This window comes from Semicossyphus pulcher, unplaced genomic scaffold, assembly GCF_022749685.1.
Source record: "Semicossyphus pulcher isolate SPU_LCO1_2020_fin unplaced genomic scaffold, fSemPul1.0.p SCAF_19, whole genome shotgun sequence".
Lineage (NCBI taxonomy): Eukaryota > Metazoa > Chordata > Actinopteri > Labriformes > Labridae > Semicossyphus > Semicossyphus pulcher.
Window position 1 is genome coordinate 5414748 of NW_027211692.1, and position 18877 is coordinate 5433624.

The 18877-nt window shown below is 43.5% G+C and overlaps 2 protein-coding genes across 2 annotated transcripts in view; one reads left to right on the forward strand and one right to left on the reverse strand.

Annotated features, from left to right (window-relative positions):
* ttc36 (tetratricopeptide repeat domain 36) overlaps positions 1-13698 on the forward strand; it is a 76182-nt gene extending 62484 nt beyond the window's left edge. Inside the window, exons 2-4 of the mRNA XM_069668221.1 lie at positions 11869-11985; positions 12216-12404; positions 13397-13698. Of these exons, the coding sequence (XP_069524322.1) occupies positions 11880-11985; positions 12216-12404; positions 13397-13665 (564 nt within the window). The 5' untranslated portion in view covers positions 11869-11879 and the 3' untranslated portion in view covers positions 13666-13698. The remainder of the gene's footprint in view (positions 1-11868; positions 11986-12215; positions 12405-13396) is intronic.
* Positions 13699-13849: 151 nt separating this feature from the next.
* LOC138597272 (F-box only protein 40) lies at positions 13850-18674 on the reverse strand. The gene is made up of 3 exons (XM_069668853.1): positions 18652-18674; positions 16663-18510; positions 13850-14596 (listed from the first exon to the last, which is right to left on the reverse strand). Exons 1-3 carry the CDS (start codon positions 18652-18654, stop codon positions 14414-14416), a joined length of 2034 nt encoding a protein of 677 aa, XP_069524954.1. The 5' UTR covers positions 18655-18674; the 3' UTR covers positions 13850-14413.
* Between the last annotated feature and the right edge of the window lie 203 nt (positions 18675-18877).

Genomic DNA, 18877 nt, shown 5'->3' on the forward strand with positions numbered 1-18877 from the left:
CTGCATTTTGCATTTTCTTGTAAGCTTTTTGACATTTTCATACATAAACTAGATCGATAGTTCACAATATGTATTGGAAATGAGAAGTTTCTTTATGCAAAACAAATGTCACACTCTTACACAGCCGTGCTTAGTCCTGCAGACAATCCAGCCTGACACATTAACCAACCATTTTTGTACCCGGTGAACTGGCTGACAAGAAGTAATCTACAAACCATACAATATTGCAGCCGATTAGATCTCACACATCACTCCAAGGGACTTTTCATTTTCCAAATGAGTTATCCCGCCTGCACAAATGATGTAGCCGCATGACATCAAGTGTTAAATAAGCTTTGGACCAAGGCCATCCATTCTACTTTGCGGCTGCACTGTAATGTGTACTCCACCATAAAAATCGTATTTTCTCTCCAGTGCAGGTAAACGATCTCCAGGGATATTCCTGTGCTCATTTAACTTTCTAATGGAGGACTTTAAAGACATGCAGATGGCTTCTCACAAAGACCAGATAGGCCTTTTCAAGTGCATCCTGGCATGAGAACAGTTGACTAAAAAATGCATGAGAAATGTGATGGTAGGTGGAGGCGCGCTTTCCAAGAAAAATGCAAAATGCAAGGAAGCATTTGAGATTTCTTTTCTTCACTGCAGCTGCAGCCATGATGCAAAACACTGTAGATATAATTGGTGTTAAATTGTTAATATCTGATTATCTGTGTGATTATTCTTTGACATCAATCCATCACGAGAAGCGAGGCACATTTGAGCATCTGCACTGTTACTGGATTCATGCAAAAGCTGGTGGACTGACAGAATATTCCGTTGCACCATAGCCGTTTGAAGTGACACTGTTTATTTCAGCGTGCCTCGTGTTCTGCACCAGCAAATGTTACCCTTTCCACCACAGATACCCTGAATGCTATCCAAAACGTCAGCGAGTCCTTGGTGCACAGTGGGAGACTCTTACTCATGCTTATAAACCCAGACAGAGCTGTCAGATGAGCAGAGGAATAACATTGATTGAATAGCTGTATGTGTGTGCACTGTCAATGTGGAGGGAAAAGGATAATACCTGCTTTGTACAGGGGTTGCAAGAGCAAAATTTCATTTGCCTCATAAGCAGGCTGCAGCTGCTGCTTTAACTGCAATGCTCAATACAGAACACAATAAAACACAACAGATAATGCACATTAAAATATTTAAGAGAAAGATAAAGAAAAAGTATCTTTGTTGTACATTTGTTCATCTTTAATGTTTCCTACTTTTTCATGGACAAAATGCTAATGAAACTCTTCACTGAGACGTCGCCTCTAACTATGATATACTGTATAATCCCCCGCAGGTTCAACGAGCAGGTGCATCATCTGAGATCAATGTTAACAACTCATACTGGCTAAGTGTTGCCAGGCTGAGCTCAACACCTCTGTGCTGCTCACAAGAAGCAAAAGGCAAAGCACTCTGGGTATTGTCTTTCAAACTAATTTGAGCAGGGCAGGAACTTTTGGAACTAATGGTGGCATATCTCTGGTCCCCAGCGGAGGAATTTAGAGGCTTTCCTTCAGTTGGCTTAGAGCTACTTTGGCTTCATCAGGAAGGGCCAGTATTAGTTTGAACTGAATGTCATGCCTCAGCAGTGCAGTCCCTTTTCATCAGGAGCTGCAGCAGACTGTGGTGCGTGCAGGTGCTGCATTATTGCACCAAAAGGGAAGTAGTCAAAAGTTTCCCCAAGTGGAGGATTTTACACAATGGTGAAAGAAGAAAGCGGTGTGGTTGGATCCTTTTTCGGCTCCATGACTCAGACATTCAAACATTTGCAAACATGGTCTGAAAATAAGTCGTTCCCTCACCTACCACGGTGGAATGTTTCTACTGGCCAGGCAGGCTTTTTGTCTGCCTCTTGTGAAGCTGCGTAGGTCACTGCAGAACTGAAAACACTGAATAAATGGAGCCTGAAATGTATAATGGTGAAAATAACATGTAGCCTCAATCCCCAATTATTCTGAACTAAACTGCTCCAACAATTGGAGACTGAAAAATTGCAATACCAAAGTGTCGAACATGGATGTCTGTGTCTGTCACTCAGTGACAGTAATTTGACTGGGAGCAGCTTTCAGTCATGTTTGGAGTTTTCTTGGTTTGGTGGTCGCTTTACATTCAGATTGAACCTTTAAATAGTAAGGTAACACAGACTGTAAAAAGCCCAGCCGCAGTTTAATATGACCACCCTCCCCCTTCACTTTCTACATCCAACACACACAAACACAAACACACAAACTCTCCCCTCGAACGAACCCACAATCAAATTTCACTCAACATCTGCAAAGCATTCCCAGCAGGCCTGGAACCAACGCCAGCCTGGGGAAATCTATCAGATTGGCTCACCTCACTAGTTCTAGTTTTGTTCTAAAGTTCCAGTGTGTTGTTTTCTATCAGTCGGTGAAAGGTGGAACAAAACCTCTAACAAAGCAGCCTGCTCCACTTAAATCCCTCTGTTTGTGCCCACATGAACCATAAATCATCCACGCTTCGTTATGACAGTTCGGCTTCGCTCCAGCGCATTACTTTGGGAAAACTTTACAGTTACATTCAGGATATCCCAAATAGTAAAACTGTTATCCTATATTATCTGTTCTGTTTCCCCTCAGTGGTTGATATGCAACCCCCCTTGTAATCGAGGTTGAAATAGTGAGTGAAGGAGTGTAAGTGAGGCCTACTCCGATAGAGACAGACCTTTTGCTTCAGTGGTGGTTTTATGTCTTATTCTACACAACGTTGTAATGTGTTTTAATTTAAATTTGTAGAACAAATAGTCTGACATTTTTCAGGCAGATACTCAATAGGCATTAGCTGTTTAAAACCGAGTGTGACCTTTATGAGCGTGTTAATGCTGCAGACTGAATTCTTCAATTAGAATCAAAGATGTGCTTTTTAGAAGCAAGGCAGGTGTGCCAAGTTCCACACAATTCAGCCTAAAGGGGGCAGTCTGGTGACAGTTCACAAACATCAAACATAAATCAAAGTGGCACAGTCAAGGCTGCCTAATTCAGATGTCAGCATGTTAAAAGAAATATTTAAAACTGCAGCAAACTCAGTAAACATCCGTGTTTATCTGTGAACATCATCAGTCAACAACTAAAGCAGGAAATATATACCATACATTTAATAGTATTGCTTCTTGAATACTGTAAATGGCCACAAATATGATCATTTTGTAAGATATTAGTGATGCCTCTCTACTCTCAGTGTCACACTCACGGTAAAGAGCTGCAGAAAGCTACTGCCAACATTAACCTGCGTTCTGCTAACAAACCCTTTATGCAGGAATACTGCTGCGTGATAACCAAGCACACCTGGGGGCTATACTATGAAGCGAGGTCAGCACACCCTGGGTCTCTATTCCTGATCTGGCTTCACTTAACCGGACAAAGGAGTTCGCGCTAAGCTGTCAAACGACCCTGGTTATCAACTCGATAAGGTTTCTATGAGCGCGTTCACATTAAAGGGCCGTTGTTTGCAGCTTCTGAGGGGGACAAGTCTGCCGTCAGCTGATCGGCATATTTTACAAACTCTGAGCAAACTCTGATTTTAGAAAGACATGAAGATATGCTGAATGCAGGAAGGACAAGTGGCAAAAAATCACTGACTATGTAAAAGAACAAAGTAATTCTATAACATCACTGTTCCATCATTAGAGCACCGTTGACTATAACGATACTATTGTGTAGTACATTAAATTACTATGTTGCACAGTAATGGCCTGATTGGTCAGTGGGTGGTGATTAGTTCAGGTTGATCTCTTATCTCGAAACATAACCTCTGCTCCGGGGCAGGGTATGTGTTCAGCATAAGTTACCATGGCGATCAACCCGGTGAGAAGTGAACCACCCTCATAGTACTGAAAACTCGGAGTTAACCCTGAAGTTACCTCGATAACCGCAACTCCTGCTTCGTAGCACACCCCCCTGGATCTGTCAGGTTATTGTAAGTAAATCCAAACACTGTCTACAGTCACGTCCGTGTACAGGGCCTGAACTAACCTGAAACAAGAAACCAAAGTGCAACAACAACACAGGTTATAGAAGCCTGCCCTGAGATTCATGATGATAGATCCCACCACATGCAACATCCCACTGAGGGGACATCAGTGGTGCCCGACAGCATTGTTGCATTGAGCCCGGCTCAGCCATAAGCCGGGCGAAGCATTTCTACATTCCAGCGCAGGAGGTGCCATAAAAGTTGTTTACAAATTCACAAAAGGTAATAAAATACATAACACACTCTGTCGGCCTGTTTTGGGGGAGAACTGGAGGAACTGGAGGAAGTGGATATGGTCTGTTACTTCACATAATAAACAATTTCCCCAAGTTCTCCTTTGCTTTGATATTTCTATTCAGTGTTTGTACAATGCACAGCTGAAACTATGAGTCATGTTTGCACATGTAACTGGGTATCGACTGTTATTCACCTTACACAAAGCCAACAGGAAGCTTTATGCCGCTAACATTTCCCCCGCATTTCCGCGGCAGGAGCGACAGGAAAGAGTATGTCCTTATTGTGCTGCAGCGCAGAGGGTGTTGCTTAAGATTTCCCATAAAAGAGGCACATTGTTTATTTGCTTAACCTCTGGCACCTCTGCAGCTATTCCCCGTCTCTCCATAGAGCGGATTACTTTGTTTTAATCCAGCTCAGTCTGCCCCCGCACAGCACGCGATAGTCCTTCGTCATCATAACGGGCCAGGTATCGACACACGGGCCCCTGTTTACCTCCATAGGGCAGGGGGATTAGGAGCACAAGCTTTGATGTCAGATTCACAGACAGAAGTGGAGCAAAGCTAAAGCCTCTCAGGGTTATTATGATATCCAAGTCCATTTCTTTACCCGGCCTTATGAAGGGACTGCAGAGCCAGGAGAGAGGAGAAGAAAGGCAGAGTATGGAGGACCCACTGCAGAAGCCTCTCTTTTATGTTGCATTATAATTTTATTCCCTTTATTTATTTATGTGTTGGTTCTCATTTGTGTTTTAGGGATAAAAAATTCTCTTTGGTGTGTTCCTAAAAGTCCAGCCGGAGATTCCAGCCCTTTAACTAAAGTCCATTATGTCTGCTGAACAGCTAATGAGTGATAATGCCGTCTTATTCACGACTAGCACTTCAGTAAACGCTGCTCCATTATTTATTCTCAGCTGTTAGTCAGATGTAATCTCTCTGTTGTCTTTGTAATTGCTGAGAGGAAATACAAAGGAAGTGTTCTTTGTTATATGTTGGTTTTACAGCAGCACTACCACAGAGGGTCAGAGTCTTTGATTGTCTCTTAATTTCCCTCTTGGCCCACCGCACAAGCATTCTCTCAGATGTGGCTTGTGGAGCCTGTAAACACTGCCGATGTGTTTTCCTATTGACAAAATGACGTTGAGTGGTGCTGATTCAGTGACATTTGCAGTAATAGGAGGCTGATAATCTTCACACAATTGCTTCTCCACTTTTGCACCATTGAGGAGGCCATGGGGGACAGACTGTGCTTCTGTGGAAAATCTGCTGCTTACCGAGTGACCGTGAACATGATAGCCTGGCCCTCACTCTTTAACTCTTATTACCCTGTGGAAAATGGGAGTCCTGCAGGATCAAACCGTCTGTGCTGACTCGGTGATTCAGGAGCAGGAGGCCCGGCAGAAATAAAAGCAGCAACAGCTCTCTCAAGTGGTAAAACAGAAAACTGATCCCTGCCCGGCAATAAAGAAGTCTGTTTTAATCCCCCTGGATTTTTATCACCCGGGCAAATAAGTGTACTGTCTCAGGTTTTTAATTGCCTTTTAAAACCTTGCAGTAATTTGTGCTGATCAGATTTTCTTTTCAAAGCTAAATTAAGTCTTGGTATGGCCGTAGAATATAGAGCTGCTGCAGCACAGCAGTAGATGTTTAAATTAGATTCTTTACACCTGCAGCAGTCGTTAAACAAGTGTCATTCAGGCTTAGAGTTTTCTTTTAAGATAAAGTTTCTAGGTTTCAAAGTCTCATTCTGCTGCAAACATACAGTATATATTGTGTAGTTTTTATATGAATGTTTTAGACAGGAACATGTTACCTCAGCTCTGCTCGAAGACCTTAGTTTTTGGCGGCACCTATGGCGATAAACGGAGCACACTTCCCAGATATCCAGACAGTGCTGCATGTGTGACGTTCACGGTTGGCTCCGGTTGCAACTCTTGATTTTCCTCGCTGATGGTCGCTTTCCTTTTCAGACTGTTTGCCTTCATCTGAGCGTCCAATTTGTTTCTTTGTATTTTCACTTATTTTTGAAGTTGTATCTGTAGTCATCCATCTTTTCTTCGTTTGTTCAGCCATAGTAGATTACTGTTTACTGATCACTTGCAGAGACCGGAAAAGCAGCCGCTTAGCTCCGCCTACCCTCTCTGGCAGACCAACCACTGCTGGGTGATGGAAAACGTGTCACTAACTGGGCGCCGCTTGTGATGTTTTCAGCAGCACCAGACACCCAGTCTGTAATACTGCAAATACAAAGGCTTTCATCAGTGGGCCATAGGCTCAATCACCATTGTGTTAGATAGTGACTTAACAGACAGTTATTTACATGAAAATCTTCGAGATGGTCACTTAAACTGAGCAGCTGTAGCAGAAAGATGGTTAATTTATTTATTTTATTCTTTATTTAACCTTTATTTAACCAGGTAGTCCCATTGAGATGAAGAATCTCCTTTTCAAGGGAGACCTGGCCAAGGCAGCAGCAAAAAACACAAAGTTGCAGACAGACGCACAAACAGGGACAAATTAAAAAACGAATAGAAAGTTGTACAAGCAGGCAATTTAAAGACATCGACATCTTATGGAATCTGCCTCGAAGTCTTTCATTTTAGATTTGAAAGCATTTAACGAGAGCAGTTCCTTCAGTTTCAAGTCATTCTGCAACAAATTCCACGCTGAGGGTGCAGAATACCCAAAAGCCCTTTTCCCAATTCCTGTCCGGGCATTTGGGACAGAGAGTAAGATTAAGTCCCGAGAACTCAGTAAATACTGTCCAGCACTTTTCTGCGTGATAAAAACACATAAGTGGCGTGGAAGCAAACCAAGAATTGCCTTATATATAAAAGTGTACCAATGTGTGAGCCTACGGGTCGCCAGAGGAGGCCATCCTACCAGAGAGTATAATTCACAATGGTGAGTCAGAGCTTAATGTTGAGAATATAATGTAACTTATATAAAGTCCTGCACTGTGAAAGTCTATTTCCGTCTCTGCATGTTTGGCAGCTTTTTGTAAATGAAACTTTTTCACCTCAGACTTACTGCTGTCTGTAATTACAGTAAATACACTGCACTCCACATCAAAAGCATTTCCCTCGCCCCGAGCCTTATTGTGACTAAATTTCCGACCACTCTGTCAAAAAGTATCGTCAACATATGGCGTCGCATTTATGTCCTCCATTATATCCATTATTTGGCACTTAGCATTGTCAAGGCAACTGATCAAACAGAAGCCTGCGAGTCTGCAAATTCACATTTTCCCTCAGTAGTTAAAAACGACTAACTTCAGTCGATGGCTGGGTCGATCTACAAACACGGAAAAGTAAATGAAAAACAAAATAAAACACAATAAACGGGGTGCTGGATTAGCTCAGATGGTAGAGCAGGCGCCCCATGAACAGAGGCTTGACGCCCTGATCGCAGGTCTGCCTGTCTGCTGATGTTTCAGCTTCAGCATCAGATCCACCTTGTCCTTTAAAAAGTCCCAGCAGCCTCATGTTTGTGCCTCCATTAGATTTCTCTTGTTCCGCGTCGCTGCTCGCAGCAATTTCAAACAACAGAACAAAAGCTGTGAGCTGGAAAGATTTCCAACCAAGGGACTGATTTACACATATTTATTGCACATGCTTCCACTTACTTACAAGAGGATTAAGACAAGTCAGTGTGTTTGATTGTATTGTTTTGAGTCATGTCACCTGCATTCAAACAGAATCACTTACTTCAGCTGTTATCGGTTTCCCCTCAGGGTTATATCTGCTGTTCCCCTCCGCTGTTATCTGCCACCGTTACATGCAACAGCACCTCTTTTTGAACTGTTATTTTCTGCCTCCATACCCTCGTCTGATGATGTCTGTAGAGATCCCTGAAGAAATGATGCTCTTCATCTCACCACTGTAACTTCACTATCATGTGTGTGTGTTCTGTGATGTCGTTCCTGTCATTTGCAGGGACGCTGGAACTATTTTCTGGGAGGGGGTGCTGCGTAAATGCATCAATCAGGAGCACTTTGAGAACAAGATGTATGAAGAACTTTATGTGCTTGTAAACAATTGAAATCATCTGACAAATAACCTAAACTGTGCCCGATGTATGCACCCACTGTCATGCACATCTCACTTGCGCTCGCATCAAAAATCCAGCTACAAGCGTCATAGCAACGGCCTGACAACGACACATTGATTGATTGACACACATACAGACAAAGCTGTGCTGAATTCAGACGCGCTGTGTTTTTTGATTGGGTTAGGTCACAATGAGTGGGACAGAACATGATAAATGTAGGCGCTAGGGCCTAACAATTAATTGAAAATTAATCGAAATCGCAATACTGCAATTTTCAAATCGCAGGAGGCACAATATTTTTTTAAGGGTGGAATGTGTGAAAAATTATCATTCCCTTTAATATCGAAAAATCAGATCGAAATCACAATATTATAATATAAAAGTCAAATTAATCACAATAAGATGTTTTTTCAAAATCCTTCAGCCCTAGTAAGCGCTGAAAACAAGTATATTATTATTGTTTTAATTGTGGTGAAAACCAGGACAATTTGGTGAATGCTGAAAACTGCGACATGTTAGTGTTTTACAAATATTCACGAGCACTCTGGACACCCAGCTTGTAACTGGGACAATCCCGCACAAACAGGTGATGTCGATAGGAGGTGCTGTCGCACCACCCGCACCCCTACTTCCAGAGTGCCCGGTCATTTGTCATCTGACTTTGAATGTTCAGAATATTGTTTCATGTTTGAGCCAGCTTTAAAAGAAAAACTGTCTGCCAGATTGTGATCATTCATCATAACTTAGTTTTAAATACATCAGCCTGATTCAGAGCAGAGCAGCTCTGGTCCAACACTCGATGGTGGACTCAGGTATGCAAACTAAGTGGACCCTGAACAAATGTAACATTAAAGTTCCACAGGTCTTCATATATAAAGCACTGATTTCCTGCTGCAACATTTACTGTGTGTAACATCAAAATAGATTCACTGTTTATAAGATGCTACAGTTTACAGCAGTGGTCCCCAACTGTTCTCTTCAATCACAGCAGCGTCTATTTGAGATCCTCCGTCTCGAGAGCGGAAGCAACAATCAGAGTCATGAAGTACTAAATGCTTGTGTCCAGTTTGTTTACAGCCCGTCCTTAAAAAATACAGTGATCCTCCCTAAAGATAATCCATGTTTACTAAGTGTTAAGGTTAAATCTGACTGCTTAATTCTAATTCCTCACTACATACAGACACAGGACACCGTCACATGCTAGATGAATTAGTCACACAATAGACCATCGTGGCTGCAGTCAGATGTAGTGACAATCATCCCATGCAACATAAAACAAACAGCCCACCACTCTTTCAACATCTTAAAGGAGACATATCTTAGATATGTAATCAATGTTTGTTTTGTTTTAAAATGTTTGTACATATGTTAATTTAATTGTTTTTTGGAGCCTCTCCTTCCTCCTAAAACGAATAAGCTGTTTTGCCACTCAAAGGTCAGACCTTACCTATGATTGGCTGACAGTATTTGGAGTGGCAGCATAGCCCCTCCCCCACATTTGCGATCCCACGTAGGGGAGCGGCTGCACTGCAAAGTTGTAGAAAACAGCTGCTATAGGATCGGTTATTCAGCCTTATATGTACGAGCCAGAATCACCAGGAGTATCAGAATGGTAAGTTGAAATCTGTACGACTGGACTACAAGCTCGTGCAGGAAGGCAGCCTGAGGGGAATGACGGTGAATGGCGGTTGGTGTTTGGCGATTTCAGCCAAAGCAAGGTTCTACGTAGAAACCTGCAGCTGTTCTGAACGGCCCATTTCAGAGGCGACCTTTTTAAACATGTCATTCTGGAAAAACACTTTTCCAGAATTATGCATTTTTCTCTTTTTCACTGTGAACGATAAACACCCCAAAATGTGAAGCCCATGCACAATATGAGAATGCTGTTCACCTTAGAGCAGCCAAACAAAGATAAAATGGAACTGTCAAAGACCAATCACAGTACAGACCACTGGACTATACAGCACCAGAAAACAACACAATAATGTTCACAATGCATTGTGCCCCACAGACCAATGTCTTGTGCATCAAGACCAAACAGATAACCCTCCAAAAACATCCAGTAGCAGCCTGCACACAGCACATGAAATATGTGTCCTACCTTCAGAGGAGCTCCTCCGGTATCAAGTCATCAGAGCTGATCAACCTCCAGGTCAGCAGTGACAGCAGAGGCAGCAGAGGCAGATTGAGAGCTATGATGTGTCATGTGGCGTCTCCTATAACAAAACCCAGTTACAAAACTGTTATTTTCTGAAGCCAGCGAGGTACAAGCACGGCAGTGCATCAAAACACAGGACTTTGTGTACATACTCCTGGTACAGTTTGATTGTTCTGGAGGCAGCAATGCAACAGCTCAGGAGTAAGACAGCACCGTTTTATTGCTCGGCCAGTGACTGCTAGATCTTACAGCCTTATTTTGAGAGGCTGCGAGGAATAACCACTTCTTGGATTTACAACATAATGGTTCCACACAGAGGTAAAACAATATTGAAATCCTGCTGATGATTATCAGGCTGAAAGGTACAAGTTTCCTCCACACTGCTACAAACCATTTGTCTGTCCCAGTGTTGGAACAAGTGTTAAAACATTTTACTTAAGAAAAAACAGCAAAAACTTCACTGCAACACACTCAATAAAGTCCTGCATTCAAAATTCAAAAATGTCCAAATATACATTTTCAAAGATACCAAGTGGTGTAAAAAAGTACTTCAAATGTATACTAGTACTGTATTCAGTTAAACATTGTCTGGCCTCAGTTATAAAAGCTGTTGTCTACTAGCATTGTCAAGCTAACACTAATGTTAGCTTTGTTACCTGTGGCAATCATTACATTACTGTTCAGATATTTGGTGCTAAAAAGGTAAAGTTTAATACACATTTGAAACAAAAACCCACCTGACTGTGCGTGAACGTCTCTGCTACTGCTGACAGGAGCTCCATGTTGATATAAAGTATCCAGTGGTGTGCAGGTAAATTGCATTTAACCAAGATGGGGGACACCTTAACAAAGTGATGCTTTAGCAGAATAGCGGTCAGTGCTGCCACCGGTGTCCGGAGGCTGTACTACAACAACACAGTGAGTGAGCAGCAGACTTTTTCTTGACATCTCGACAAGCTATCATGTGTCACTGTCACTGTTATCAGTCAGTCTGATTAATGGACAATGTCCATCTTTTCGGCTAAATGGGGAGCAACTGTGTTTCTTGTAAACATCAAAGATACATTTATTGTCCAGACTGAAAAAATCCTCCTCATCACTTTGCAGAAACCATCAGATACAGTGTGTCTGCAAGCATTTTGTCTCTTGTCTCCTTTGGCCATTATAAGAGCAGCTCTGCAGCATGTAGGCCTGCTCCCTGGCCTGCATTTTTGAGTTAACCAAATACAGATGTGCCCAGTGCAGTGAAATCTCAAAGTCCAACCCTGCTTCCACCCCCTTCTTTGATTGGCTGGTGGAAATGGCAGAAGTTAGGGGCGGAAGAATTCTCAACCCCACTGTAAATTAGGTGTCATGATTTTCCTTTTTTGCCATCTTTCTCTGCCTTCCTCACAGACACCGGTAAGATGGCCTCGGCACATGACAGAGCTGTACTTCAAGCTATATTCAACCCCACCACCCCCTTCGGAGACATCCCTGGCCTGAACCAAGAGGAGGAATTAATTGATGATGGTGAGCGTGAGCTTCTGTCTTGATGTGTCTCTGCATATCATGTCACAGCTTTTTATGTTTATCATTTCTTAGCATATTGAATTTATTTGAACGCATTCCATTCCTGGACTGAAAAGACATGACATTTTAATCCAAGTTGAGTTCTGGGTGACGTTTCTGTGTTTTGCTTGCCACGGTACCTGTCAATTGAGTTTGAGTGCTTTTTCAACCTGTTTATCTCGCCCTGCCAGACAGTGGCTTTGACACAGAGTTGCTGAAGCAAGTGAAAGAGTTGGAGATGCAGGGTGTCACGGCAGCAGAGGCTGGGGATTTGCAAGCTGCACTTCAACTGTTCAGCCAGGCAATCCAGATCTTGCCTGGGAGAGCCTCAGCCTATAACAACCGGGCCCAGGCCCTGCGGCTGCAGGGGAACACAGCAGGTACATGCCACAAATTCAATAATAACCCTTTCCAGACGAGCTCAGTGTGCCGACACATCATACTGTCGAGTCTGAGGCCAGCGTGACACCATATCAGAGCTTTGTCTATCTAATGCACTTTGTCAGCAGTGTTACAATACAGGCTCTGCAGCAGCCTCCTGTTCATTGCTTTAACCTGCCGTCTGTGTGGCAGGGATGTATTCACTGAATGCACAGAATTACCGCGATTTTGGCATTTTACTGATGTCGAATCTAAATCTTCTGAAGGATTGAGGATTCCTTGTAATCATCATTAAAATGTGACCCACATGTAGTTAATTCAGTGTATTTTTCAGTACAAAATGATCTGACAAACATGACGGATCTTGCAGGCTGCAGTCGTTACTGTACCTTTTATTTCTTGGCTTGTTAAACCTCTTCGGCACGTGTGAGTTGCAGTGGCGTTGCTTTTCTCGCTCTCACAGGAGAGGACGCTGTCAATCACAGCATGTCCTCAATACTGTAACATCTCTTCACTGGCGTTGTCTGTTTCTAAAATTGGAGTTGCTATCTATAGGTGGTGCTTTTCAATTTGTCTGTTACCCGGTGCCAGTTGTTGTTGTTCAGGCTGACAAACAAGATCTTCTGAATATTCCCCAACAAAACGCCCACGAGTCAAAGAATATGCAGAAAATGTAAAATGAACTGAGCTTAGGCTGAAGCGCTGCTGTATGACAGAGCTAAAACAGAATTACTATAGCACTGTATTCATCTTAATATGTCCTAGTTCATCACCTCAGCATAGTGCAGGCATTAAGACGACTAATACATTAAAGCTGCTGTACTTTTTAGATTCAGAAGTTACACTTACATTTTACACAAACAAAAAACATCTTTCATTTCACTGCATTCTTTAAATACTTTGTAGAAATGTGATCAAAGCAAATTCATTCACTTTAATCTGAGTGAACACTGCAGACGCCTCACAGCGCTCTCTTCTTCTCTCCTCTCAGGAGCGCTGGAGGACCTGGACCGGGCCATCTCTCTGAGCAGCAGCACTGGACGAACTGCCTGCCAGGCGCTGGTGCAGAGGGGCCTTTTACGACGATTAGTGTGCCAGAATGACGACGCCAGGGCAGACTTTGAGAAAGCAGCTGCTCTTGGAAGTGAATTTGCCCGACAGCAGGCTGTGGTTCTTAATCCGTATGCGGCCCTGTGCAACAAAATGCTGTCGGAGGTGATCAACAAACTACGCAACCCCGAAGCATTTGAGATGCAGTAGTTAGTGTGGAGAGTTTGTGATCTGTGAGGAAGTCTGTGCTTAATAAAACGACATTTTTTTAGCTTTTAATGTTCTTTTTATTTTAATACAAGTGATGAGTTCATAACAAAACATGCATTTACTTAATTAAATACGACACATATGACAGATGTGTTCGATACAAGACTTGTTTTATGCCTCCACACTGATGATGTACTTCAGCCCTTTCTCCACCAGGTGTCAGTCTTGTCATTTCCAAAGCAGTCAAATAAAGCAGGATTGAAGTAACGCCTTGCAGCACCAGAATGAAATAAGAAGGAACAAACACTCGTGGGCTCGGTGTGCCAAACACAGGCAGCTGATCTGATATCACACAATGTGAGGGCCCTTCTAAAGCACTGTATCAATAAATTAGAGCACTTAGTGTCCTCGCTGAGATTGTTTAAGTCTCATCTTCTCTCAATAAACACCGCATAAACAGGAACATCTTGAAGCATTTCTCCTGCTTACGGGCAAAATGGTTTTAGGAGACGCTACAAGAAAAAAGAGGTTGAGTAAATCACATCAAAATCTTCAGATGCTGCAGCTTATGCCAAAGTAAATTTGTCTTGTAGAGTGTCTCAGTATGTGGCTTCAACACTTTTGTTCCTGCACAGTAGCTGTATAAGCAGCAGAGCCTTCATCCTCTGCACAGTTCTGTAGGTGCAGTTTAAGTGATTCTAAACATGGCATTGCTCGTGTAGCCGTCCGCCCACAGAGACCATGAGCATTATCTTTTATTCTTCACTCCTGCATATCTGTCTCTGACCTCTCCCAGGCAGGCTAAAGCCACCGGCTCAGAGCGCTCCTCTCTCTGGTAGAAGGAGCAGCTTTTCAGGTGCTCTGACATGGAGGGAGTGTTGTTGAAGCTCCATCTGTCCACCGAGGAGAACAGAGAGCTGAACTCCCAAACCTGTAAAACACACACAGACACAGACAGAGAGCTGAGGAAGGAATGAGAGGCTGCTGTCATGATATCTGTCAGCTGTAGAGCTGGAGTTTCAATTCATGTTTCATATCCGAGGAATCTAGATCACAGAGTATTTTTATCACATGTCAGAACAAATGATGATACAAGTGATGCCCTTCAAATACCCAGCTGTCATCCACACAGTCTTATCAACACCTTGTTTCCATGAATGATCACATATCTGACTTGTTATGGTAGCACTGGGTTTACTGCCAGCGAGGCCTCGAGTCATTCCACATCGCTGATATCATCGGCACGCTCTTTGTCCCATGATCGCTGCAGTGCAGAGATAGTCAGAGTAAAAATACACACGTGTGCATTTCTAATTCATTCCTCTAATTTATTTCCTCCAGGAAGAGGTTATTTTTATGTTTGTTTGTTGACAGTGGGATAGCTCAAAGTAGCTTTAAAAGGTGAGCCAAACAGCAAAAGAAAATCTGATGCATTGAGTCTAACCATGTGGTTAGATCCAGTGCTTCTTTAATACAATTTGCAGCTGTAATCAGAGTTATTTATGCACTTATCTACCTTGACAAATTGTGGACGTTTGATAGCATTTTAATCTGAAAATTGCTCTACAGTGACAGAAAGAAAACAATGGCCAACGCTCAATGCTCGTGAATCTGACCGACTTAAAATGCCATCATTACAGGGCTCATAATTCCAAGCAGGATTTCGCTAATATGCAAAACTCAAACAGCTGTTGTGTCACTAAGGCTCAGACAAATGGACCACTTGGCGTCCTTGTGGCCTAGCGGTCTAAGCCGTGGGGGCTATAGGGCCTAGCTTTGTGCTCTAATGTAAATAGAGAAAATCTGGCTATCCAGCTGCTGCGTGTGACTCAACTCACTCCTATCTTTCTAGCGCAGGGGTCTCCAAACTTTTTTCATCTGAGAGCTACTTTGAAAAAGTGAAAGGGGCCAAGAGCTACTTGCATTACGTCGCTGTAAATGCTGGTGCCGTCCGATTTTGATTCTTTTGTCGACTGAAACGTTGGTGCCACAGATGAGGTACACACACTTGTCGTGCACATTTTCTGCTTCTTCTTGGCGTGGCCGTCTTCATTGCCCAACATAAATATGGCTAAACAGGCTAACAGCACCGAACTCCTCACTTTAGCTCAACTAGCGTACAGCATAACTGACCCTACCTGTCGATGGAGGTTGCTGCAACATTGTTGTGATTGGTTAGATTCAGACGTTGGCAAACTTGCCAGGAGCATCACTGTTTTTTATTGACAGCTGATCAGCCTATCCTGTTATGTTGTATTTGAGGGGGTGGGACATCTGTAGGTGCATTTACTGCCGTCTGATTTTTTGTACAGAGTCTGTGAACCTCTAGGCGAGCAACTACAATCCAGGCGAGCAACCTGTTGGAGACCCCTGACCTAAAGTCTCTTCACTGTCACGATTAAAAAATCATGGTTACAACCCAATAAGAATGCACCAGCACACAGCCATTAGTGTTTTATTAAAGGTCGGGATCTAGATGCTTTTTGTTTTGTTTAATTTGCGGCGGGTCGCATCCTACAGAGCTCTCCTTGATTAGTGTTTATAATGTGTGACTTAAATTAGCTTCTATATTAAAGCTGTCTGGTTTCCACAACACAAAGGTCAAGAAAACTACATTTCCTATTTCCAAACACTTCCCGTGTCTGACCCGATATGCAGCTGGATGCAAAAATACAGCAAATCTCCGGTGGCTGCTTCAGCAGGAACCTATTAACTGTTGTAACGTGGTTGTGATTCAGTTTGTAATATTGAGAGGACTGTGGAGAGTCTGAGCGTGTTACAATGCAGCAGCTGTCAGGCGGTGTGAATGACTGATTTTCCGATGGCAGGTAACAGAGCAGTGCCAGATACTAAAATGGAACAGACATAAAAGTTTGGCCTTGTGTTTACCTTTCCTCGACTGTGTGCAAGGTGGAGATTAAAAAAGGTATGACATAAGATTTTCTCTGCAAGAGTTTTGATTCAAGCATTTAGCCCAAAACAAACAAGGATACTTGCTTTCTTTCTGCATTTCCAGGAGCTTCCCCCGTGGGTGTACGTCTTTCTCTCCCACTTGAGGGAGACCATCCCTCTCTCCTGTAACAATGTGGCACACACCTCTCTCATCAGACGGGAAACCTTGGACAGCTGAAATAATGTAAAACTGTCGAGGTAAGCAGCAATGTGCTGCAGGATCTCCAGGGGCAGGCTGCTCAGGGGGTCCACATTGTGTTCAGTGTTTCTCTGAAGGCTGCAGGTTTTCCCTTCTTCACAGAGGGATGAAGGGACGTCAGGCTGGAGGACAAAGGCGCTGACATCTTGACAGAATTTGATTGTCGCTGGGTGACCTGCAGGGCGAAGCTTTGTCTGGGTGAAAGTGCAGCCCAGGTATGCTAAGGGGCAGCGTTGTTGGAACCAGCCGACGAGAGAGGCCTGTATGTCAGAGTGCACATTCCTAAAATGAGAGCGGTACTCGTCGCGGCGGAAGAAGTGGCCACACATGTAGCTGAAGGCTGAGCTTGTTTTGTTGTGTCTTCTGGTGACAGATTCTGCTTCCACGTGTACGTAAAGAGCAGGAGGTTTGTCTGCGATGACATCAGCAAGCGAGGAGTCTGTACTGAACGGAGCAGAAGGAAAGTTGTACGTTTGTGTTCCTACATCGACATAAAAACCATCGATGGACGTGCTCTCTGAGATTAGATGTCCTTTCAGTTCGTTTTCCAGGGAGCACAGGAGCGTGGCGCTGACCTCGTCACACCTTGGAAGATCCTCCACTGACACGCCCAAATCTGCAGTGTCGACACTCTGGTGTGAGGTCTTGGCCTTGTGTGCCGGGTCCTTCAGATGAGAGCGCTTCGCTCGATAGCTGGTAGGAACATTAAATGTCCGCACAGTTTCAACCTCAATTGGCTCCAGATTCCCATAAACAAAATCCTTCTCCCTCGGGGTGCACGCAGCAAGTTGGCCAAAGTTAATTAGCATTGCCCCGTTGTGCACCAGATACATGTTATAGTCAGCAATGTTGGCTTCCCTTCCTAACCTTTCAAGGACCCCGTCTTGCCATGGCGCGAGGCCAGTTGCACCATCCATGCTTGGAGCAACGGCAGCTTTCTCTTGACTCACATGTGCATCTCTCGTCTCCACCTGACAGTTTGACGATTCTTGCTCGGCCCTTTCCTCCCTCCTGTTCATGTTTCTGACAGTTTGCTTGCACCCCTCCATCTCCTTCTTGAATATTTTCTCCCAGGAGTCGAACTTTTGAATACTTTCTACATTCCTGCTCTTTGCCAAAGCATCCCTCTCCTCTTGACTCAGATCTTTTTCCTCCATCCTTGTGCAGCCATTTTCTGTAAATTCTCCACAAACTTTAGAGCAGGATGCTTCTTCTGCAGGACTGTTGACCCCAGCAGGAATATCTTGCACCATTAACTCAGGGAAAATGTTCTTCATTTTGATGGATCGAAACAGCAGCTCTTGGTCCCTGAGAGCCAAAGCAACATCAAGGTTCCCCTCAAGGTTTTTGGACACATTTTTGTAGAAGGTCAGATCAGTTTCTGGAACAGGCCAGCGGTTCCACTCCTGTGAGCAGCAGACCACGCTGGCAGGACACACCTCCAGGTGTCTGGCCTGCCTGTGGCGCAGCATGCTGAGAGGACAGCCGTAGGCTTTGTTGAGGCAGGGAACCGTCTCATTGGGGCAGAGAAGCTGGTGCTCGTCTTGCTTGCACATGTGGAAGGTGGCGCCACAGTTTTTACCACACTTGATGATCATGCATGAGACAGAAATCTGTACGGAGACCTGACAGTGGACGTTGTAACATTTGTTACAGTGCTCATGGCGGCCCGCAGGACTCTCTCGGGTCTTAACCTTAAAAGGAAGCAACACAACACAAAAGGTAGAAGCAGTAAGCAACATTTCTAGGTCCATAGTGACAAATTAAAAGACAAAATTTGTCATTTAAGAATCAAATTCAATTACAAATCAAACAATGAAATTAAATGTACTTACCATTGTGGCTTATGAACAAAATGGTCATCTGAGCAGAGCTGTTAGAAAGTAAAGAAAGGGCAATGTTGTGTTCTGATTAACAGACTTTAGATGCATAATAATAAGGCTTATGAAACCCCACACAAAAAATAAATCTCCTTTTTAGTATATAAAAAGTGAAGCACAGAAGCATTTCTCACCCTTTGTTCCTCTGCGCCCGTCACCTTGTGTGTGCCGGCACCTCAGA